The following is a 25,902-nucleotide window of genomic DNA, read 5'->3' on the forward strand; positions in this document are numbered from 1 at the left end:
AGCACAAACATAACTTCATACAGAAAGTGACATACAGACGCTGAACTCACCTCACTGGGTTCATCTGTGTTGTTCGACCAGCAGGCGATGGTGATGGCAGGGTAGACGACAGACCAACCGTTCTCTGTGCAGTTCCTGCTGAGGACACCTGGGACACACAGACATTTTATTACATTAATTTTTAGCTGAAGCTTTAATCCAAAGCGACTTACAATTACCATATATGTCAAAGGCCGCACACCTCTGGAGCAACCAGGGGTTAAGAGTCCTGCTCAGACACATCGGTGGTCGACGGTCTCCCACACAAACGGCATGTGTCTTATCCACTGCGCCATCGACACCCACAGACAGACAAACAGGTTTGTTTGCACTACATATGTACTGCCTACTGCGTTTCATGGTAAGCAATGATGACCTGTTGTTGAGACTGCCTGATTAAATAAAGAAGTAAAGAGTAATTTGCATAATGGGACACAGTATATAAGGTAAAGGCGGTCCGATGTGTACTGGAGATTTATTCCAAATCAGTTTTTTTGCTTTTGCTTGCATACTGCGTTCTACACTTTGGCCAAATCAGTACATTTAGTTATTAAGCAGATGGTATCGAATACAGTCAGTCAGTCCTTTCCAGTTGCACCGGATGCATTATTTGTTAAAGTGGTTGAGGTTTCTTTGTTCAGTCTTGAATGAGTGCTTTGACTAAGATTTATTAGAGCACCTTTGTTTAAATAATGTTTTTATTTGCCTTTTAGCAGTTCAACTAGTTCAGTAGAAATCCTTTAAAAGGACAATAAACTGTAATCTCTGGTCTTCATGTTTCATGGCGTTTTAAATAACCAGCTACCACAAAGTCAAATTTCAACATCTAGGCTTTTATATGTATATGGTGTGTTTAAAAAGCTTGCAACATGGGGCAACAAACTTGGAATAAAGAATAATAGGAGTTTTTCCCTGTTTTTCCCCCACTCTTAACAGCCCACACCTGTCGGTTTCTAAAAATATTTGAGATGAAACCAGACTATGAAGGCACTAAAATGTATATTAACTTTAAAAACTACAATGGCAAGTTTATTTAATTTAGTTTTTACAGAATTCACAAAGACTGTCCGAACCGCACGTAACAACAACAACAAACAACTTGCTTACTTACTTAATAGGAATCTCAGTGTAAATAAAGCGGAAGCGTTGCAGGGGACTGGAAAAGGTCGGCCATATTGGAGGTCCTCGGCTGTTGGCAGCGGCTGCAGCAGATTGTGTTTCTTAACTGTCTTATTGTAAATACACTTGATTTGTGCTCTACAGCAGCGAGCTTGTTAATGAGGCTGCTGGCTAGCTGACAGTTTGTTAACGTTAACTGTGCTGAACTCTTCTCAACAGACGAGTAAGGTGGCAAAGAGGGACCAACACACTGCAAAAACATACATATTACGGCTATTATTATTTCTGGTTGACTCTTTTTCTGTGGAGGAAAAACATTCGTGAAAGAGGGCACCAGCTCTAAAGAGACAACACGTTTAAATAAAGTATTTATGAGTGAAAACTGACAGCTGTATGTCTTAACGATGCTCCCATTCACAAAGACTAATACATTGGCCTTTAAACACTAAAGTACAATCATTTAAGTTTATATTAAAGTCAAATTAGGGTTCTGTTGTTCCTGAAAGTTTAAAGCCAGACCATTTAGATTTACAGATGTGAACTGCCAGCAGCTACAGCAGCTGCTGAATGACTGAAGCTATACAGGTGTACAGTACTTGACCGGGAGACCTACTGGGAAAACTAATCTGCATCTGGAAAGTGGTGTTGGTGGGCCAGTAGGGGGCAGTCTTCCCTCTGGTCTTACTAAACAAACAAAAAAACATCTTTTGCTATGCTGTAGGACAAGGGCTTTCTGAGACTGTGGGCCTCCCCTCAGACAAAGCTTGGGAAAAGGCGCCCTCCTACCACCCCCTTAGTTTCACTCAATTCCTCCAGGGATCATGATTATGTTGTTTGATCCCGTAGAAACACAACATATGAGCCAAGATAGCCTAATTTTACTATTTGACATAACTTCAGACTACACTAAATTCATAAAAAAGGTCTGTCCTGAGACATTTATTGTTTCTGATAAAGTGGGAAAAGTAAGAGTTTCCCAAAACTACTGTATCTCTTTTACCAAATCACACACATGTAGGCTACTCTATGTGATCTCCCTTTGATAACAAACGCAATAACTAATGTAATATTGTTTCACATCCATTCACTGAGCCTCTGTTGTAGGAGAAACCATCGTTGGGATGTGAAACCGAGGTCTAAAGATCCCATGAGTAGGGAGTTCAGAGTGAAAACTCCTAACCCCCAGGGTAACTGGATTTCTGTTTCGCTCCCCGCCTCTCCACCTCAAGCTGATGTGTGGTGAGAGTTCTGGCACTAAATGGCTGCCATGCATCACCCAGGTGGATGCTACACATCAGTGGTGGTTAAGGTGAGTTTCTCTCTAAAGCGCTGTGGGTATCAAGATAAAGTGCTGTGTAAATGTAATCATCCACCCCACGACATCACATCAGCTACAACAAGCAGCACGTTACACAACTTCCTCTTGATTAAACTGCAAATCAAGCCGACATGAACAACTGTAAATACGGAGAGAAAATAAGCAAACAAGCTCCTTTGAAATTATAAGAAACCGTTTGTTGGGGGCTGTATGGAGACTTCAGGATGACCTGCAAACACTGCTCAAAGCAAAGTACTTCACCGCCTGATATAGATTTTCTAAACTATATATATTCCTCGTATTATATTTTATATATATCAGAAATGGGACGCATTTCTGTTGTTACTGCTTCTACAGGAGGCAAAACTCAGAGGAAAAGTGAAGATGCAACTGATTTAACTTTAACAGCAGATTTTGCTGTTGGCCAGCTAATTTCACAGTCTCTCGTGCACAGATGTTAATGTGTTGACAGAATATTTAACAGTCGCAGTCTCAGTCAGTGACTTCTGATGTTGAGCAGCCGCCGTTGTGCCGATCACACGCCTCATCTTTTAACCGACCTAATGCTTCCCACCTCTGCAGGGGCAGCAGGGAGGTGGATAAACCGAGCTGCTGACAGATGCTGCTGAGGGAAATCACGGAGAAAGTCGGCCAGCCCAGATGTCATCAGCTGCCCCGCGAATAATTAGACTCATTAACTGAAAGATCGTGAGCAGCGCAGGATGGAGGGAGGTGAGGAAAACACAGTGATGGAGGGAGGGGGGAGGGGTGAACCTTAACATGAAAAAACAATCACATCAGGAGTTATTTTTTCCTCAGTGAGCTCATTTGTCATTTTTCATTTTACAAAGACAAGAACAAACCCTCTTATACAGCCCACCTATTCAACACTTACAGTTCTCGAAATACAACAACAAGCTTGTTCTGTATTAGACTTTACTTTCATTACATTTCATTACATATTTCTTGTGAAGATTACAACATATTTACTCAAAATAGACGATAACGACTACTTCTCTATTTCCCACTTAGGCCCCATCCACACTGCTGCATTTTCAAATTAAAACGGAGACCTTTTGCTACGTTTGCACCGCCCGTCCAGACTAAAACAGCGAAGACGGGTGAAGACGGGCCAAAACGGAGGACTTTGGAAACGATGACACAGACGCTCACGCTCGGCTCTCTGATTGGGTCGTATAAGTCATGCAAAGCAGAAAAACGATGCTACTGACAGAGTTTTTGAGTTGGTACTTTTATTAAAATATTCTGTAATACCAGGAAACAAACACTGCAGGTTTGAAACCAAACAACAGTGTTTCCCACACATAGGCTTTACTTGGGCGGGCCGCCCAGGTAGATTAACAGCCGCCCAAGTAAATTTGGCGCCCCATTTTAAAATTGTTTTTGATTGCAGCGCTGTGCAGCACATATTCGCTCCACACATCCTCTCATTCGGTCGCTCTCTCTCTCTCTCTCGCAAACACGGACATCAGACGTCTGTAAATGAATGGTTGGTATCATAAACACCGCTGCACAAATCTGTCCAACACAACGCTGTCAATGTCGGAGACCCATCTTCAAAGCAGTTAATAGCAAGCATGTAAGGAGCTTAGCTAATAAGGAGAGCTATGTTAAGTTTGGAAAACAGCTGTCGAAGTTACCACGCTGTATAACTGGTAGTCAACAGGTGCGTTCGAGATAACTGGCTGACTTTCGCTGACTTGATAGATAGGGGAATAAAAACAGCCTCGCGGGAGGTAACGCTCTTTCATACTGAGAAAAGATGTGGATGCAAATTTCGGCAGCTAGCCTACAACATCCGTTTTGCTGAATTATGAAATTCACTTATTAAGGTCCTTTTCAGACACTTTGCTTTTGACATTGTTTGAACGCAGTTAACGCCGCATCTGAATCGCTGAATCTCAAGAAATGGCCTACTTTTACTAAGTGTAATAATATGTTAACAATTGTTAACATTCATTAAATACATGCAGATCATTTATCACAATTGATGAACCCCACAAAGAATATTATAGCGTTTAAAAGCAGAACTTCAACAATGCATTTTCATGCAATTCTCGGCAGGCAAACAAAATTCGGCATAACCCCTCCGCCACAGTTACACTGCCAAACAATTTATATATACAGTATTTATATGTGAACAGAGATCATATTCGTTTATATGTATCGGCCCAAATGATGCTGCAGAGTGAGGGGCTTACAAACATAATGGTAAAGTCGCTGACTGGATGGGAGGCTCCCTGATTTCAAACAAGTATTTACGATTTGAGATCAGTTGCCTCCGATTAGAAACCCACAGCGGCCAATGAGAACGAGCTGACCTGAAGCGTCACCAACGTGTATTTGCTAGCACTATAAATTGTATAAACCGTGCTGATTACTTCTTCTCAGCCTCAAGTTCATCCACAGATTCATTGTCTTTATTTGTTTTTCTATGCAAAACATAGCACACGCAAATGCAACTAGCTGACGAGGACGGTCTGCCTCCATGTGTGTTTATGTCTGAAGTGACGTTCGACCACGCAAGTTATGTGAAATACCAAGTCCCCGGTGTGTGGTCCTGCATCTTGACTGAATCATCTGGTGTGCGTTCTTATGTTTAAAAAACAAACAAAAAAACATTCTGTCGTTATGTCTGTGGTGTCCCACATTTTTAAAATTAGTAAAGATTTGAAAATCCTCTACTGAGCAGCAGGCAAAAAACACGTACCGTCCCTATTGCATTTATATTGAACATCTCTGCAAAGTGATCTTCACCCAAAACCAAGATCTTAGTTGCCTAAAACTGAACAGGTGAACCGCAGGATGCATGAAAATCTCCAGTCACGTTTCCTGGACTGAACACATTCAGTGAACACAATCCAGGCAGCGATTGTGTTTTTACCAAGACTGTATTTAACAAGGTGAATTAGCAGAGCGGTTATGAACGTCTCGGCTCATGGACTGTCTCTCGGACATATCCGCATGGATGAAGGCTCGCCACCTTCAACTAAACCTCTCTAAGACTGAACTCTTGGTCATTCCAGCCAAGCAATCTATCCACCATAACATCAAACTACAAATTTTCTCCTCAACCATCACTCCAACCACGGTGGTGAGATTCATGATTGATAAAGAGCTGTAGGTTTAAGTTTCAAGTCAGTAACGCTGCATGGAGAGCTACTACTAGGTCTGCACCATCTACCTACACTCCATAATACAAGCCCATGTTCCTTCTTGGTCACCGCGCACGCCACCCCTGAGATTACAAAGCAATCTCATCTCTTCCATGAACACTTCTACCTCTAACACGCACTTCCTGTGCTCTTCTACTTCTGTCCTGTATTGATTGCACTTTTTGTTTCTTTCCCTATGTTAATTAATGTGACAAGCGCTATTAGCTCTTACTAGTTTAGTCAGTTGTAGATCTGATGCTTGTATGTTGTTCCTTAAATGTAAGTCGCTTTGGATAAAAAGTGTCTGCCAAATGAGTAAATGTATTTTGTAGGACGCAGTTGCTCTTTTTCGAGAGTCCTGGCCAAACCTGACCTTATTGTATTGCACCATGAAATAATCACACAGCCCCGCCAATGTATTTACTAACCTAATCACTTTCTTTGTCAAAACTGTAATAACAAAGAACAACCACAAGGCAGATTATTTGTTTGTAGATATTCTATAAACAAAAGTGGCCAAAGACACTTTTCAGCTGTTTTGAATTAACATAAAACAAGTTGTATATCCCACAAAAATGCTTCAATTTCAATAACTCTTTTCTTAACAAAACAAATTTAGCAACTGTTAACACTTCTGGGAAAACTGTCTTTTTTCAAACTAAATATTTTAGTTTGGAAGGACAGAGAACAGAGGGAGTAAGAGGACAGCAACAGGCTGCCCGCGGGCCAAATTGAGAGCTTTTACTTTGAAAAGTTCTAAAGATCTGCTTGACACACCTCTGAAAAAGTCGTGAGATTGGATTCCCCTGAATGAGAAACATTCAAAGACACTGGGGAAACGAAAATAAGATTATATGTATATATATAAACCTATATGTGGACCAATTGTAAACTGATCTCTTCATAATCAATCTGTTAAAAAGGGAGAAAAATAATTCCAGCAGCAAGTGAACACACAACGCTTCAAACGGGAGTCCTATGTACTGCTGACTGAGCTAAACAGGTACAATGATTATAAATGATAAATTGACGATCTTTGGCCCGACATCTAATGACTTGAAAAAAATTTAGCCCGATGCCAGACTTATTTGCAGACTCCTGGAGTAAGGGATGGCAGGTGAGAAAGGTTGCTCGATCAGAGGAGGATGATGCGAGAGGAAAGGGAAGCGGAGGGATGAAAGACCTGTCCAGATTACAGAAGCTCGAGAGGATCAAAGGACAAGAGGCATCGACGTGACAGATGAAGCAGAATGAGTCGACTGAAAGACGAGAGTTTGTGAAATTAGCTGTGAAAGGAAACTGCTGGGAGGAAGGAAACATCTGGCAAAGGTCACATGCAGCGCATTACCGTCGATTATTGCTACAACCCGTTTCTCTCTGGACCAGAAACTGAACAACCGCAAACCAAACAAGAGCGTGACACTGCTTAAGTTTGTTTGTTGGGCCAAGGAGCTAAAAACTAGATCACAATCATCAACTTACAAGACAAGACAACAAAAGACAGTCACTGACACTAAACAAACGATCAGACCTTCATTAAATGGCTTTATTCAACGATACAACCTTTTACCACTTTTTCAAAATAAGAGCCCCATTTGAAAATTGCTCCGTGACAGATTGAGCGTTGCATTTTCCCTGATATGAACATTTACATCAGATATGACAATGACGTAGTGGAGAGAGAGAGTGTGTGTGTGTGTGTGTGTGTGTTGAAGCCTAAAACTCACCGTTTTTTCCAAACAGGTGCAGGAGGGAGGAGGGGCAGGGGAGGGTCACCGTCTCGTTGACCGCCGCGCTCTGCCAACAAGACACACTGTCCCACTCGCCGCGACATCCTGCACACACACACACACACACACACTGGAGGTATAAATTATATTGTTCACAACTTCCTGTTTGGCTGAGCTACTTGTTTGAAACTCACTGATCCTGTGCCTGCTGCTGAGCGAACAGTCGGCATATAAATCAACATAAAAGCAAATCTTAATCCTCTGAAGTTTTGACATTTGGCTCACGTGTTCACTCAGGAGGGAACAGAAACCCTTAAGTTAACACCTTACATGCCCTTTACTTACTTATTTCTCATACTAAGACTGAAATTAAGATTACTTTGGGGGGTAAAACATCAACATTTTATGCTTAAAAGACCAAAGTGCAGCTCTAAATGTTGTTAAAGCCATTAATAACTTAATCTAAGGTGTATTTAATAGTGATGCACCGAATGTTGGGCCACTGAAATTAATTGGACGAAAATAGTAAAAATAGCCCTTAGGGTGTTCGAATCAATAAGTCAAAAGACCAATTAAATTTTACTGAACAATTACGTTGACATGTCGTGCAGTGTGGAAGCATTTTAAAGTGCCCAAGAAAGACTCGCCGTTAGGAGACGCTGTTCTGCTGAATTGTCTCCTAGCACATCCACTCCATCTGTGGCTGACTTCTTAGAAAAGAACCGCTTTGAGTGTTTCTGTCACTCGTTTCTGAGAAGGCAATAAAGCCAGCCGCACCTACATTTGGAGTGCACACGTATTCAAGCCTTTACGGTAAAGGCAGGTTAGAGACTTTATCCTGTCAGTTTCTCTCTTTACAAAGACAAGTTTTGCAGTATGAGAGTCCTACCTGAAGAGAGGCTGTAAGTCTTCGTGTTACGCCGTACGAGAACAACATACAATTTTTTTTTTGTCAAACTGACAACGTCCGGTTTTCAAAATAAGGTGTCTATACAGGATTAATTGGATTAAAATTCACAGAAAGTATAAAACAAATTGTGTCCATTAAAAGTAAATGGACACGTGTAATTTACTTTACCGGACCCTCTCGTGCCTCAGACCCACCCACCATAGTCTCTGCAAATCCTGTGGGAAACACTGAGGAAAAAGCACATTTTGACTATTTAATTTATGCTATGGTAAAAGAAAAGAAATTGGAAAAATAAAGGGGAAAAACTGTGAATGTACTTGTTCATTGTTCTGCAAATCTTTTCTTTATTTAAGAATTTTCATTTCAGTGCATCCCTACAATTTAAGATAAGGTAAGATAAACTTTACTGATCCCACACTGGTTACAGCAGCACAAGAGTCAAACGTATAAGAAAAGACTGTTTTAGGGAAATCTGTATAAAATAAAGCTGACAAACCAAAACTGTCTTTGAGTACGCTTATTTCACATTTGCTCAAGGCGATCAAGTGTCTCCACAGCCAAAAAGCAAAGACCTTCATGTGCATATTTTTATACACCAATATAGGGCTGTCACATAAAGGTCGCACATATTTCACTTTGTTTGTTTCAGGATACAGCATCCTGCAGTTGCCTCATCTTGACCACAGGTTCCTGTTACCTCACCTTTAAGTAGAAGTAGCAATGCAGAGATACTGTGATACAAGTTGAGCACAAACCAACACTCAAAACAGTTACTTTCCACCACCGATGAGAATAAGCTGCTATTTAAATGAGCTGATTTACCTGATGAAGTCTAAAAGAGGAATCAGATGGTGGTTTGTCTTTTAAAAAGGTCAAATGTCTTTGAGTCTAGCACACAGACAAACACACCCACACATGCATGAGAAAAAAAGTCCAAAAGCTGCAGATCACACAGATAAAACGCTTTTTTATTATCACTGAGGAGAAACATTCAATCATACATGACCTTTTAGAAAAAACAGAACAGGCCAGTATTGCATGCACGTGTGTGTGTGTGTGTGTGTGTGTGTGTGTGTGTGTGTGTGCACTTCCTCACGACTCTGGAGTATTTGACCTGAGAGGTAAATAAGTGACTGATAGTGAGTGTGTTGCAACACAGGCCGAAATGGCGTGCAGACACACCTTTTTATACACATAACTGACCTCAGTCACACACACACACACACACACACCAAGAGGTGTGAGTGTGTGTGTTTTTATTCTGAGTATTTTCGCCTGCTTGCACATGCCAATAGTGTTAGTCACTGTAAAACTCTTGGTCCTGCATTCATATCACTTAAGAGCTTTACTGTGTGTGTGTGTGTTTCATGTTTTTATATCTGGGTGGGGACATCTGCCTGAATGCACACTAACCGATGGGGACAAATGTTGAGGTCCCTACAGGTAGAGCTTGCTTTTTGAGGGTTAAGACTTGGTTTTAGAGTTCAGGCCACAATTGGGTTAAGGTAAGAGGCTAGTGAACGCATTGTGTCAATGAGATGTCCCCACGGGGACAGAGGAACAAACGTGTGTGTGTGTGTGTGTGTGTGTGTGTACCTGTGCTAGCAGGCGTCTGTTGCTGCAGTTGTGTCTGACACTCTCTCCTGGCTCGCTGCATCTCCCAGTGGAACTGGCAGTGAGGAAACTTTCCATTAACCTGTCGGGACGAGAGGAAATAAATATTATGAGTATTATCTCCAACATGAACAAACCTCCTGCGTCAGTCAGAAGTTCACTCTCAGGCTCTACGTGTCTCAGGCTTTCACGCTCGTGTTTGATAAACGTGCTTCAAGTTTTCTGGACTAAAGTTCATGTTTTTGTAATCTGCTACTTTTCAGGGAGATAACTGCAGATAAATGAGAAATTCTTGCCCCTGTAAGCCCAAAGGCCGTATTTCATTCATTCATTTTAGTTGTTTGTGCCACTGCTTTACTTTAAAATTATAACGGGTACCATATAGCCATCAAGCCTGTGCTGAAAAGTTAGTTTTAATTCATTCATTCATTAAATCATTCAATCCTGCCTGGAGAAAAATAACTGAACCCCCTCTGGGCTACAACTTAAGCATTGTTCATTTTAAGCTTATATTTGTTTACATTTTGGCAAATTGGCACCTTTAAAAGTAGCTGAATTAGCTATTAGCCGTCCCTGTTGGCAACGTACACATGTATGTACAGACGACTATCACAGGATAACTCTGATGGTGAAGAAAATCTAAAAACGTGATGATCCTCCGGCGCAGGTGCGTCTTTTTTCTGTGACTGAGCACATGTATGGAAATTTCTCTGTGATCAGATCAAGTTAAAAAAAATATGTATATATATTATATATTTATATATATTTATTTTTTTAACTTTTTTAACTGACATATGTATATATTTACTTATTTATTTGCTTAGATTTTTGCTTGAACGTTCCACCCACAGCACCACATACAAGTCGCGATATGACTGAAGGTGCAATAAAAATATTAAGCAGTGTCCGTGTTACACCAGTGAACATGCCTGAAGTCACTCTTGAAAGTGACGGCTTTTAAATCAGTCGCTCTCCCCTTAAACACACTTAAACACAGCATGCATCTGTCTTCTTTTCACTGCAACTTGATGTAACGTTAAATGTTTATTACTTTAAAAAGTAACAGTGGCAGTAAAACTGTCATGATTAGGCTTCGCCTCCTCCCCCTCCCTTGTGTTTTCTCTGTTTTCCCTCCCCTGGTGTCAGTCCTGTCTGTCAGGTCCTGTGTTTGTGTGTGTGTGCGTGGGCGCGTCCGGTCCAGGCTCATCGCCACCTGCAGCTTCTCGCACCTGTGGCTCATCAACAATCAACTCCTGCAGTGAAATACTCTGGTTCAGCTCCCACTCTTCGCCAGTTTGTCTGTTTGCCTCCTATGGTAAATTGCTCTGGGCCAAACTCTCCTAGTTTTGTGGAGTATTTTGTGATCTGTGCCTAACGTCCTGTTTCCATCTGACACAGTTATTCCCGTGTGCTGAGTCGTTGCCTGCCTGCTAGCCTGTCACCCGCCGGCCGATCTGTCCGCCCTGTACAGTGCTCTGGAAAAACATTGTCAGCTTTTCCTGTGCGCTTTGTTAATAAACCCTGCCTGAGTTCTGATCATCTGCCTTGAGTCCGCTTCTGAATCCTTTTAGTGAAACAAAAAGGATTTCTCAAACAAAATTTCTCATACTGTGATGGTTAAACTTTGCAATCAGTCCACAGTTCAGTGGTCATGTCAGTTCATGTCAGTGCTGGACTATGGCGATGTTATGTACATGCATGCATCCATTCAAAGCCTGAAACTGCTGGATACTGTTTACCACGGAGCTCTGAGGTTCATCACAAACTTCAGAGCTCTTACTCATCATTGCTCCTTGTATGAGCGGGTTGGTTTGACTGTACTTTTAAATGACATGGAGGCTGTTCACACTGGCTGTAGATGTTTATTACTTAAAATATTTATGAACTTTTTCTATTTTATGACCTTGTAACTCACTAATTATTCCCATCCTCAATTGTTAGATGTTTTACATTTATGTTATATGTTTTAATGTCTGCAACCTTGTTAATTGTGCTGCTGTCTGTCTTGGCCACGACGCTCTTGGAAAAGAGATTTTTAATCTCAATGAGTTTCTTTCTGGTTAAATAAAGGTAAAAAAAAGAAAAGATGAAAGGAAAACGAGGGGGAGAGGTGTTCTTTCCACAGCCGTAAGTATCACGATTATTGTGTCACAATCTAAGATGCAAAGAACATTGTCGTCCGTGGTAAACTTTGTGCGACCAGCAAAAAGCTTTCAACCGTGAACAAATCTGTATTTAATTTAGTGAAGCATCTGCTAAAGCAGCACAGCAATGGGAGAGAGCGGCGTTTAGCAACGTTTTAAGTTTTGTAAAAACCCTGAATACTGCTCTGATAAATGCATGTGCAACAAAACAGTAGTTAAAAATTTACCTGCTTTGTTTTTTGTTTCAGACGGTGGCATTAAGAAACATTATATGTTTTGTAAAAACCACAGCCTAATAGCCTAATCCTTGCTGCTTATATGAATATGCTATTAGTTCAAAAAGTGGGAGTCGGGAGAGACTGCTTGCTGTCGTGGGGCAAGCACGAAAGTAATACAGTAACGTAACTAGTTACTTTTATCACCCACTAATAGGGCTGAACGATTAGTTGCATTAGCAATATTATCGCGATGTGATCAAATGAGATTTTCTAATGAAAAGGCTGCGATTACACTCTGGTCACATGACACCCAAGAGTACAGCAGTCTGCACGTAACGCTGTCCCCATGACTTGTTTTTTACAATGGCCTTAAGCTTGACAGCTGGACTCCGGTGGTCTATTAAACACGAGAGGCGTCACTTGGTTTTATTTTCATTGGCCAACTTTTGAATTGAACCTCAAACTGAGTATTTTTGGAGGTTTTTGAGATAGACTCATTAATTGGTGGATGAACTGTGGGTTTTGTATTGAGCGCTTACTGTATTACGCACTTTAGTGAACTTAGTTTTTCTTGTCGTGTGTAGGCCGAACTGATGATCCATCCATCCATCGTCAACCGCTTATCCTGCGTACATCGGGCGCAAGGCGGGGTACACCCTGGACAGGTCGCCAGTCCATCGCAGGGCCACACATAAGGACAATTTAGGGTCACCAATCAACCTAGCCTGCATGTTTTTGGATGCTGGGAGGAAGCCGGAGCACCCGGAGAGAACCCACGCAGACACGGGGAGAACATGCAAACTCCACACAGAAAGGCCGGGGCAACCGGGGTTTGAACCCACGAGGCGACAGTGCTAACCACTGCACCACCGTGCCGCCCAACCTGATGATATTATATCATATTTTTCAATGCCATGACCTGATTCAAATTATCTTTCTCATATTATTAAAATTTGATACTTACTTGATACTCCACCATTGCTCATAATAATAATTCATGCATCACCTAATTTCATCACAACACAGGCCCGATAGATTAAACACAACAGAGTGTGTTTAATCTATCTAATATTGTGTTGGTCATACTGTACACTGATTTACTGCTTGTCCGTTTTGAATAATACAGGCGGTAAAGAGATAAAAAAATGAATCGCATATTAAATCGTAATCGCAATATTGGTTGAAAAAAAATTGCTATTAGATTATTTTCCAAAATCCAAAGTAATATTATTACTTAACTAGAAACTTGTGCCCAACACTGTCCGTGATGCACGGCGATCGTAATGATCTGCAGAACTCAGACGGTGTGTTATTTTTGACGGTAATCGTGGCAATCTGGTTTTGAAGTACCACAACTGCCTCTGCTGCTTCTGCTGACTGTGTAGATTAAAAGACCAAATTTCATCAAGTAACTTAACCAAAGTGACTGCGACCGATTTGGGGGAAACTTGAAGATTTTTGTTGACAAGAATGAGCTCTTATGCCCAACAAAGCTTTTATGTTCTTGGTGTTTCCTGGCAGTGAGGACAGTTCAGAGTAACGCAAGAGGCTCAGCCCAACAACAGCCAAAGCACAGAAGAGCCAACTCCTCAGGCCAAGACTCACTGTTTACATACATTTGAAGGGAGTGGTATCCATCACGTTGATAACGACCTCGCAGAGGTTGAACAGCTGGGATTCCCGTCCCAGTCAATCAGAACTAAAGAAGAAGCCCCTTGGATGAGACCACAGACTGTATATAAGAAGTGGACGTAGTCATTTTGACGTCACCTGCTGGTTTGTCGGCTCCCGTTTTGAAACCTCGAGTTTGGGCGTCGCCATGTTGAGTTTTTGCAACCAGCAGCACCGGACGTGACCATATTTGGACGAGACGGTGGAGCTAACGGCCGTGTGCGGAGCTAGCTAGCTTGCTTAGCTAGGTGCAGCTGTAATTCACGTTAACTAAACATTTCAACCGGGCTGAGAACTTTGTCGAGCGAACAACAGTCTTAAAACTAAATGTTCTCACCAGAGAAAGTGAACAACCAACTCCTAATACGCTTTTTCAACCGCGCTGGTTAAATTTGCACAGCGCCGAGGGTACGAGTCACTGTAGCCTGATTGACTGGTGACCATGGTAACGACTTGTGAATCATAGGTAATCCGACCCTGAAGCATATTCTGCTTTATGGTCTATTTTCCTCTAAATGGGACCATAATTCACTAAATGAACATCATGTTGTGTTGAAGAAGACTTGAAACTAGCGACTGAGACCGTAAACTCATCAGGAAAGTGTTTACTGAGGGAATAAATCCGCTGAGAAGTAGAAACATTTTCCCATTATTTCAAATGGAACTGGACTTCTTTTTGCAACCAGAAGAGTCGCCCCCTGCTGGATTTTCAATTTAATGCAGGTTTGAAGGACTTCCGCATTGGATTTGCGTCCCGCTTGGATGAGAGGCTAAAAGTCTCCAGGTGCTCTTGATTTAAACCATCCTTGGATACTGTCAGCGAGGGTAAAACAGCCGCTAACAAATTTATTTTTAGACTTCTGTTCCCACTCTGCAGTTATTTGGCTTCATACCTTGTTTTTTTGTTGAAATTTAATGAACATTTTATTGGACCTTCTAGGGCGTAACCTCGGTGTGCTTGGCTTTTTACCCACTTTAATAAAAGTTTACACTGATGTGTCCTGAGAGCAGATGATGGATATCAATTTGAATTTCAGGCTGTTCCGAAATAGTTTTCATTCCTCCTCTCAGGCTGCAGAACTTCATTATCAGTTGGAAGTAAATATTAAAAGAATAATATTTTGATTGCAAAAAATTATCCCCCCCAGGACTCGAGGTTAACGGATACTGATGTAATGTCCAGATCTGACTTCTGGTGTCGACACTGACCCAATTCAAAAGTCTCAACCCAAACATCGAGTCCTGGAAACCTATTTGCACTCGGCAGCCAGATACGGCACGCCCATAATGCCAGTGTGGCTCAGCAGTAACTGGCTCAGCTCTGTTAGAAAAAAAGAAAGTGAAAAACAAGTTTTCTTTCATCTAGAACACACTCAGCTCGTTACTGTTAATTAGCCTCACCTCATTAGCGCCTGCTGTGCCGACATTGCCGCTGTGTGACGAACTTACAACCCAAACTTTTGTGCGGCTGATAAATGATAACGCTTGCTGCCGTGTGTGTGTGTGTGTGTGTGTGTGTGTGTGTGTGTGTCCTGGTACAGCTGACGGTAACCAAGGACACACACACTCAAACACAGTGTAAACAAAGGGCAGCGTGAACAATCCACACAAAGACAAACACTATCAACAAAATCCATGTGTCAACTTCACTTCATTGCTATACTGCGAGTATGTGTGTGCTGGGAGGTCTGACGCTGAGATACCCTGCCGCTCTCCGTAGGGTAACTTTAATACTTTTCAACTGGGACTTCCATGTTTTTTCCATGATTAAGTGGAATAACAGTGAAACAGGGTTGCAAAGTAATCCTTGCAGGCAATTGACCCTTCGCTAAGCCCCGCCTCCCTTAGTTACTGTTGCTAAGTCTGACAAACTGGCTGCGCTGGAGAAATATTGTCACATTTGTTGGAAAAAGCGATCTCAGAAAGAAGCAGACAGTTTTACAGTTGCATTATACATTTGAAGATTGTATTCAGGCCGTCAAACTGACAAAAAATGACAGAAGCTAAAACCTACCGATCTAGCGTTAGCTAACTAACATTACATTAGGAACAATCCACAGCCGTCTGACCATTTCTTAGAAAAAACAGCCAAAATAAGTTAGAAAACGACTTTTACATCAGAGTCAGTGAAGCGCATCCATGAAAGTGTCGGACTTCAGTTAGAGCGAGTCCTATACTGCGCTGTGATCGGCCAGCTGTGTATTCAGGGCATAGCTTAGCGAGGGGTCAATTGCGCCCTGTCAAAGTACGTCCACTAGAGCGCTTGTTGTTGCCGCTGACAGGCTCAAGTTGTTGTTAGAAGTGTCTGACAACCTTCTGGAAAGGATCCCTACAGAGTCGGGCCTTTTTATAAAGATCCTTTTCGTTTAACCAGAAACAGACACTATGTCGGTCTAGTCAAAGCCACCAGACACCACTGACAAAAACTTCTTCTCGTCTTTCTACTCCTCGCGTCTCCCGCTGCCTCCATCGGTTAGTTTGTGTTGACTTCACATCCCGCAGGAACCAGTTTTTCCTTTAAGTGACTTCATTATTGTTTGTTTTTTATAATTCTTTTGCTGTATTGTTTTACGTGTTGACTGAAAACAGTCTGATGGTGCTCATCTGGTGCGTTCAGGGACTGGTGGGAAAACTGATGTTGAAGGCTTCCACCTTAACGCTGTTTGATCAGAAAATCAACCTCTGACGTCAAATATGAACATCTTAGAAAAGGATGATGTGTATTCGGCTGCTTCCTTCTCTATAAATCCTGCTGCAACACTAAGGCTTCAAAGTAGGAAACTGAGCCTCCTGACTTTTAAGTCCTGATGAATCATTCCTCTGGAAGATCTTACAGTCACCAAGAGTAAACTAGCTGTGTGTTTGGTTTTCTGCCAACTTTAATTAAGTTTACGCTGACATTCGGGTAAGCAGATGATACATTTGCAGTTTAATTTTAATGTGAACATTTCTGTTTTAAATTTAATTTCCTGTCTGAAGCGGCTGGAGATATTTCAGAAGAAAAAAGCTTTAATGATTAAAACTTGAACATTCAAATACATTTTCCAGGATGATAAATACTGACGTTAAGCTCCAGGTGTGCCTCATGGGGGCGCCGTGATCCTCATTCTTTTACATCTCATTGGAAATTTGTCTTTCCTCTTTGCATTTTCTGCTTCTCAAAACACAAACTATAAAAAGAAAGTGGCAAAGGGCAGAGGTTAAACCGTTTGACCTGATTTAACCCACCGCTGTCTATCAAACAACATAATCTCCGTCATCTAATGAGCTCTAATACATACAAACACACAGAGAAACACGCAGATCCATTACGGATGAAATGTTCTGGATTAAATAAAACAAGAGGATGTTTGTAATCCTGAACCTCGTCTGACCTCGACTGCGTCCAAAAACCACAGATTAGACCCGATGCGTTCACGGAGAACAATAAAAGCACCACAGTTTCTCTCGGTCACTGATGCTGTGTTGAAATACTAAAACAGAAATCTCTCTCTGGCACGTCTGCCTGGCCACGTTTAAAGACATATTTGAATGGATTTGGTTTTTCTCTGGCCCCCCCCCCGTGGCCTTTTGCACCGCTGACCACTGTAAGCTCAAACTGACCGCGAGCCAATCAAAACAAAGCCTAACATCCACATTGAGACGATAACAAAACTGACCTACTGTGACTCCAGCTCTCAAATCTTTGCGCTGGTTTCTTTTGAGTCAAATTGATTTTAATATATACAGTTGGTTTATGAAGCACTGAATGGTAAGTCTGACACTGTGGGACTCAAAATCAAGACAACAGCTGACGACCTTCTGAGCCTCAGTGATGTCAATGAATATACCGGTGCATCTCAAAAAAATTTATATCGTGGAAAAGTTCATAGTGAGCATCTGGAAGCTGGCAAGAGATTAAAGGCTCAGGAAAGCTTTGCGAGCGATTTGAGGTAATTAGCTGATTAGAGCTCTTCTCATGTTGACATTTCTGTTTTATAAAGTCTTTATTCTGAAATTAAAATACGTTTTCAGATACTGGAGTTTTCATTTCCATGAGCTGTATGGTGTAATCATCAAGATTAAACCAAAAAAAGGCTCGACATATTTCACTTTATGTGTAAAGACTCTATAATTAATGAAAGATTCACTTTTTGAATTAAATCAAAGAAGAAAATAAACTTTTCCATGCACCTTTCATATTTATTGTTATTCTTTCTCTTAATTTATTAATCATGATCTAACGTTTGAAAAACGTAGTTCCAAAAATTCTTTCGGGAATATAAACAGGAAGTATAATGAGTCTGTGAGTTAGCTGTCGGCTACAACTTCTTCATATTTTTTAATTAATTGGCACAAATAAAGGTACGCCGGACAAACTGTTATCGCGTCCTGTTTGCAGTTTACCCACAGATGTACAGACAACTCTCACTGGATCACTTTGATACTGAAGAAAACGTAAAAACGTGGTGATTCTCACTGAAGTTCTGAAGCAACTTTTGTTCCTATGATTTCCAAGAAGATTTATAGACGATATCTCTGGAAAGTGTAAATTACACTGAATCGACAAATGACTCTAAGAAGGAGTGCGATTTCTGACGCAAACTGGAGATGTGCTCCATCTCAGTTATTTCAACTCGGGGATTAAGACCTCTGTTAGTTAAAAACTCTTTTTACTTGTGACCACACTGCTCAGAACAAGAAGAATCAGTCTCCAGAATAAATCTGGGACACAACGGTAACAAGGAGACGTATGGAAATAATCAATTTCTGTTACTGAGATCCATCTTTCCCCGTCAGTTCTTCAGTTTTTCCTCCTTAAAAAAGAAAAGGCCACCGCAAGAAAGAAGAGGAACGGACACCAGTGAGCTCTGATTTTGTGGTTTGCAGGTCTAACACTTTATAAACGTCTACATTTTACGCCATTTTAGTGATTATATTTCAACGTGCAGACAGTTTTTAAAATGTTGAAAGAAGGGTCATCTCAACATCTTTTCACCTTGAAACCACCAGACTGATGCTCACTGGTCACTGAAGAAGTGAAGAAACATGTTTCCTTGATGCAGCAGCCTGAAAAATCCACCTGTCAGAAGCAACACACATACACGGATCCCATCTAAGGAGTGGTGGAACATATCCCAGCATGCATTGGGTGAGAGTTGAAACCCCTTACATATTGATTTAGAGATGTCATCAACTATTGATTTCTATATTTCTATTTATTTAGTGTGTTTTTTGAACCGGGTGTGTGTGTCCTTAATAAAAGCTTTGGTACACGTCTTGTTTTAAAACAGCGGGAACGTCTTTTCACCTGCGTATCACTAAATCAGTGCTCACTGGAACGTGAAGAGGACATTTAAACTCCGCTATAAAACGCCCCCCAGCTGAACTCTTAAGAGGCTGCAAAGAGGAATAACTCAGCTGCAAGTAATAGCCCGACTTGAGCAAATCAAATTACGCCGCTTCTCAGTGTCAACACACAGAAAGTGAATCAACCTGTCTCCTAACCGGCAGCGAGTTGAGTGATCTCCTCGTCTCTCGCTCCTCTTTAAAAGCCTTTTAACAGATCAGCCGGGTTGGTCAACATGAGAGCGGCGTACTGACTCTGCAGGACTTTTAAACAGACAAGACAATATGTACATTAAAAACACAAAACTAGGATTAAATCAGCCCATCGCAGCTTAGCTTCAATAATCACAGGTAGGATGTTTGGCTCACTTATTTTCTCGTGTTTTTTAAGTAAATATCCTGTATAATCTCTATATTTAGCACAGTAACTGTCAAACTGATAGTTTTCATATTTAACGTCATGTTCCTGTAGCCTCAGATAACAGCAGGACTCTGCTCTCCAGAAAGATATATGAAGCAGAAGTCATTAACCTTTAGCATAAGTAAATACACAACTACTGTAACACACACAGACAGCTGAGAAATTTATTTTATGATTACGAATGTCTGACGTGAAATTTACGTCTCAGAAAGTAGCAACGCCGTCACAGTCTGAATCCTTTTTTGTTTTTAAGTCAGTTTCAGCTGGAAAATGTTCCCTCTATGCGACGTTAAAGGCTCATTTTGAGGGACAATCTTGCCTCTTAAAGTCATTAAAAACTCTGTGCAGCCAAATCCTGTTCAGACTTATTTAAATTTCCAACGGAGCTCCTAAAATGTTCAAAGACACCAAACACATCAGGCTGAATTTAGGAGGAAATGTGTACAAACTTAATGGAACAAAATACTTTTTCTTTCAAACCTTAAAGCTACTTAAAGGAGAAACATAAAGGGAAAAGATGTGGAGGGGTAAGTAAAAGAGTCAATAATCACCTACAATCAATGCATAAGACTGGAAGAACATTCAGAAGCAAAAAAACTAAATCATGTCCGTTTATTCTTTTTATGTTTTTGATGCTTTCAACTGTTTTTTTTATGTCTGCAAAACCAGTAGAAAAGCCTAGACAAGCTGTGAATTTAAATTATCAGTTTAAAAATGCAGGTTTTCTAACTTTAAATGAAGCTTTTCTGCATGTAAATATACATAAAAAGTCTGGGGTAAAAGCTACAGATAAGACAGCTGTGAAAAGTCTGCTTTTTCTTTTCAGACTGAAAACGTGACATGAGTCACTTTGAGTGGATTTCTGGCACACTGAGGTCACCTTTACAACATTTCTACTTCAGTAACAAATGAGTTAATCATCCACTTAAGTTGTCTGCATCCAAACCCACTAAGGAACAGTCCAACACTCAAAGCTTCACTGAAAGATGATAACATCTGTAAGTGAAGGTCCAGGCTGCAGAGTCTAAGTATAGAGACCAGCATACTGTGTGAACACACCACCTGAGTATTAAAAATTAATGAGTAGTAGCCAGTAAATGAATCAATAATTAATTGATTTTCATACAGTGGAAGAGTAAAAGAGTAGTGAGATGCAGAAAGTAAAGTTGATCAGTGGTGATTTACAGTTCAATCAGCAATGAGACTGAAAGCAGCAGAGCAGATGTTTATATGATGAAAATAAAACACACTTAAAAAAGGCAGAAATGTAAAAGTGTAAGTGTGTCAGTAGGAATATTAGGGGTAATAAAGACAAATCAAGTAGAATAAAGGTCACAAAAGACTCGCTGTGTGACTATTTTAGGAATACTAGATGGCCTAATTACGCTTTTAAGCCAATTAAAACTAAAGATTTAGCGCCACAAGAGATTAGCATGTGGAGTAATGTTGCAGAAAGAATTTAAATAAACACCAATATAAACACCTCCTATTAATATTTTAATAAAATGATCACATTAAGCCTGGTAATAATAATCATAATGAGTAAGGTACTGACCGTGTGGATGAAGGTGAAGCCGAGCAGGAACAGAGCGAGCCGGTGCGTAAAGGACATGGTCACATCTCCTCCCGCGGAGCGTTAAAGCCACCTGAACAGCAGCTCGGCGCTCATCTGACTGACATCCTCAGCAGCAGGAAACGCGTGCAGGTGAGCTGCTATCAAGTTTGTGGTTTTATTGCGCAAAACGTCGCAAATGTCAATCAGTTTTTTGGCACGTTGGTCAGCAGCTTTACGCACGGATTCATTCGGACCTCTCCGAGGCTCATAAAAAAGGGTGAAATGTCCCCCCCCCCCAAAAAAAAAAACGTGCGGACAATCAAAGGAGCAACTAAAAAAAATACTAAATTCACACCTGAAACAGTCCAAACAGTCACGAGCTGGTTCCTGTTCTTAGTAAAACTCCTGGACAGACGGTGTGTTGTGATGAGTCCAGTGTGCGGACTCACAGTGTCGCGGTCCGGTTCACTCCCTGCTCACTTTCACAGTGCGCGTCCCCGTCACATGTTGTCCCTCAGGGCACCCCGGGCTGATGCGCGCCCACGCGGACCTGAAGGAGCTGAAGGAGCTTCACGAGTGTGTGTTAAGGTGAAAAACCAACAGCGACCTCGCGTGGCTGAACTCAGAACTCCTGTCGGTAAAAATAGTTTCCAACCGCTGGTCCAGAGGCCCTCAGAGGGCCCTCAAGTTGGGCTCCTGCGGTCCCACAACAAAATACCTATATATATCTATTAACCACAAAAGAATGATAAACAATAACTTAAATTATCCAGAATGGACAGACTAAAACTTCCTAATGAGAGATTGTCCTCCAAAATATTCATGCCCAGTTTTTCTTTTGCTTCTGGGATGCATCATTACTTCTTTTGCTTTACATTTAACAAAGTATTTGGCATTTTGAAGGTGTGCAGTTCTGCTGTTTGCTTCTTCATTCAGTTTTAATGTGAAATAAAGTTAGATGCATAACCAAACCAACAGAATACAAATATGTCTAATGGGTTTTAATAATACAACATGAACAATATACAGTATAATATATAAACAGTCTCCGGCCTCCTCCCATCGTCCACAGACATGCCCCAGTTATGGGGAGGCATTATCTTTCCTTTCCTCTCCTAAGGATGGTCCAGCTGTAGCGTGCTCAGTGATGATTAGTGACGATTCTCTCTGACCATCAGTACTCAGCAGCGTTTTCACGTTATCTTTTGGGATCACCTCAGCTCACTTGGAACCTCGACTCAGGTGATACCAAAGAAACTACCGGGTACCAGATTTGCTCAATGGAAAACATGCGAGTAGAGTCGAGGCGAGTTGAGCTGGTACCACCTGGTGGAAAAGAAACTTTAGTAAAGTGTCTGAATACTTCCTCCTGAAATGAGTTTTCAACAGTTCTCTTGTGGTAATAAATTCTCCTTCGCCTGTTTGTGTGATTATTAAAAAATGAACATCTTGTGCTCGAGGAAATGAGGCAGGAAAAGAAACTCCGTCCATCAGCTGAAACCATCGACTGACCCCCACAGATCATTTAGTCATTTATGAGTCTAAACACATAAACTGGAATCAGGAATGCTTTTACAGCAGAGTCACAGTCTGATCAGACCGAACCAGAGAGGAAATCAGAGCCAGAGATTAGAGTAAAAAGGGGGATACTGGAGTTTTATTTCCGTCTGTTTACCCGTTTATCGCTCTTTTTCTGAGCAGTCGCTGTAAATATTGTTTGCACGTGTAAACTCTGCTTTTACTTGTGTGAATTTTCTGTTTACAGCAAATTAAAAATAGCAAGAGAGAGGACGCTGGACATGAAGCCAATAAAACCAGTCTGACTCTGGGAAAACTGGGAGATGAAAAGGAAGCTTGTAACTCTGCTTTGGGGAAAAGTTATTAAACATATTTGCCATTAAATTCAGATAAATATTTGTTAAAGCTCTTAATCAGGTCTTCGGCTGTTGAAAAGCATCTTAAACTTTGTTGTCTTTACTTTTGGCCTTTTCATGACCTTAACTTTTTGTCCACGTGTTTATATATCATCTTGTCTTTCTTTTTTCTGTCCTGTAACAAACTGTGCAAATATTGCTTTGAAAAGTGCTGCAAGAGTAAAGTTGGTATAAGAAGCTCGCCTCCATTTAGTGACTGTTCTGGAGCTTTCAAGCATATCACATGATCCTCAACTGTAGATATTCAAATGTTTTACTTAACATTTACACACAAAAAAAAGTCAAACTTTTACTTACATTAGATAATTTTTAAAATTAAATTTTATAATTATTATAAATTATAATTTATTTATTAAAAATGTAAATAAATAAATAATATAGATATTTATTTATTTTAATGTCATTTATTTATAAAATTTATAATGTATATTTTTTTGCTTTACCTAATTTTCTAATTAAATCTATTGCTTTGACTTAAATATGTGTGTATGTAGTGTAGCAATAACTGCTTTTTACAAACAGAGTCGCAGTTTATTTTCTCTAGAGCACAAGTTATTATTCTCTCAAGAAAACAAAAAAACTAAAACTAAAATCTGACCCTTGTTTTTCTAAATGAAGACTATGTTTCCCAACAATTTCTGCTGCCTTGCTGCTAATCAATTCATAATAATACAATTGCTCCTGAAAAGTGCCGGTTTTTTAGTTCCCATGAAAACAAAAAACGTGTGATGATAAGAAGTTTGTCCTGAAAGAAAAGATCGACATGTCTCCACATTCAAGAAGACATCAAACAGCCTGAAGACAGAAACTTTGGTGGTCAGTTATGTTTTCACAAGCAGGAATCCGCTGACAGGAGAAGGACTGAGGAAGAGACAGGAGAGGAAGACGCTAAGCTTTTTCTGTACGACTGAAATCTTATTAAAGTCAGACTGACTGCTGAAGATCTCGTGGGGATAAAGACGCAAATAATTTTGGACTAAGACATCTTTTCATGAGATGACTGCGCCTGATTGAACTGGAGGAACTTGAATAGAGGACGAAGGATCAATATTGGCCTTTAAGAAATCCCTGGTGTTGATGAAGGGATTAATGCGGTTAGACCGTCTCAGCCTTCAGACCTGATTCTGCGTTAATGAGCATTTGAAAGGCAACAAAAAGAGAAGAGGGAGATAACAGCAGCAGCAACAGGGTCATAAAGACGGAACATCGTCAGAAAGCAGAGCTGGAATGAACTTTAACTAATGGCTTTAATCTAGGCCTTTAATTCCTGTCCCACAAAACTCCTGCTCTGCAAATATGGGAAATAATAAATATCTAAATATAAATTCAATAGTGATAGTGAACTATTTAATTATTTATTTAAACCGGAGTCAATATTACTTGCATCGATCTACCTCCGAGACACAGCATCTGATCCAACCTCAAACACCGGTAATGAAAGGATAAAAGCCAACTTGGATTTATTTTTATGAAAAATCCTTTTGATTATTTTGATCAGTGGACCCTTACAGACTAAAGGAATATATAAATAATAAAGGAACGGCCACATGTTGGGACTAAAAACCTGCTTAAAAAGTTTACCATGCCGGTGAATCTGAGTGAATTATACTTTGGTGCTCATTGTTTCTTTAAAATGACTGAAATCCAAATCCAAAAGTTTAAACATTTATATTTGTATGCACCATCAGCTTAGACTAGTGACCTGGTGGGCTTTAAGAGGTTTTATATATGCAGACCAGGGGCCGGATTCACAAAGATAGACTTTGACTATGGCTTAGACATAGAAAGTCAGACTTCAGATAGACATCTAAATCAGACCGTTGCACAAAGCACTGGAGACCCTGACTCTCTTAAGTAGGACTACACCGCAATGAATTCTGGGTAAATAAGACACCTTTTTTTTTAGACTAGTCTAACACTATAGACCGGTCTGAAATAGCTTTGTGAAACCGGCCCCAGGCGTCTAATTGAGACGTGTGGGTATTTGATTTAATTTATAATAATACTGAAGCTTTATGGTAAGTACATCTTCCACTGAGATTCTTATTTTAACTTTCACCAAATCACCTTTGCGTGTGAAAAATATATTTAAATATGCAAATGAAAGGCTTCTTTGCTTATTTTTTCTTCATGTTTCTTGCGTCCAGCTCAGTACTTTCTAGCCTTGCTGGTTGTGTATGTAAATGCATTTTCATGAAACTTTGCCCACATGTTAATGTGATTACCTACGTAATATTGCGAAAATCAGGAACATCCTGTCTAAAAATGATGCAGAAAAACTAGTCCATGCATTTGTTACTTCTAGGCTGGATTACTGCAATTCCTTATTATCAGGATGCTCGAAAAAGTCCATTAAGACTCTTCAGCTGATCCAGAATGCTGCAGCACGTGTTCTGACAGGAACCAGGAAAAGAGATCACATTTCTCCTGTCTTAGCTTCTTTGCATTGGCTTCCAGTAAAATCCAGAATAGAATTTAAAATCATTCTTCTTACCTACAAAGCTCTTAATGGTCAGGCACCATCTTATCTTAAAGAGCTCATAGTACCTTACTACCCCACCAGAGCACTGCGCTCCCAGAATGCAGGGTTACTTGTGGTTCCTAGAGTCTCCAAAAGTAGACTAGGAGCCAGAGCGTTCAGCTATCAAGCTCCTCTCCTGTGGAACCAGGTTCCAGTTTGGGTTCAGGAGGCAGACACCATCTCCACATTTAAGAGTAGGCTTAA

General features: G+C 40.6%; 1 protein-coding gene across 3 annotated transcripts in view; it reads right to left on the bottom strand.

Moving 5' to 3' along the window:
* LOC123967344 (vasoactive intestinal polypeptide receptor 2-like) overlaps positions 1–21,687 on the bottom strand; it is a 48,946-nt gene extending 27,259 nt beyond the window's left edge. The window contains exons 1-5 of one of the 3 annotated variants that reach the window (XM_046043451.1): positions 21,244–21,687; positions 18,918–19,001; positions 9,889–9,988; positions 7,380–7,487; positions 51–148 (exon numbers count right to left, since the gene is read on the bottom strand). In XM_046043451.1, coding sequence (XP_045899407.1) covers positions 51–148; positions 7,380–7,487; positions 9,889–9,988; positions 18,918–19,001; positions 21,244–21,300 — 447 coding nt within the window. In that variant the 5' untranslated portion in view covers positions 21,301–21,687. The remainder of the gene's footprint in view (positions 1–50; positions 149–7,379; positions 7,488–9,888; positions 9,989–18,917; positions 19,002–21,243) is intronic. The other 2 variants (XM_046043507.1, XM_046043515.1) reach the window with 2 other exon arrangements.
* Between the last annotated feature and the right edge of the window lie 4,215 nt (positions 21,688–25,902).

The sequence above is a fragment of the Micropterus dolomieu genome, linkage group LG01 (assembly GCF_021292245.1).
Source record: "Micropterus dolomieu isolate WLL.071019.BEF.003 ecotype Adirondacks linkage group LG01, ASM2129224v1, whole genome shotgun sequence".
NCBI classification, from domain to species: Eukaryota; Metazoa; Chordata; class Actinopteri; order Centrarchiformes; family Centrarchidae; genus Micropterus; species Micropterus dolomieu.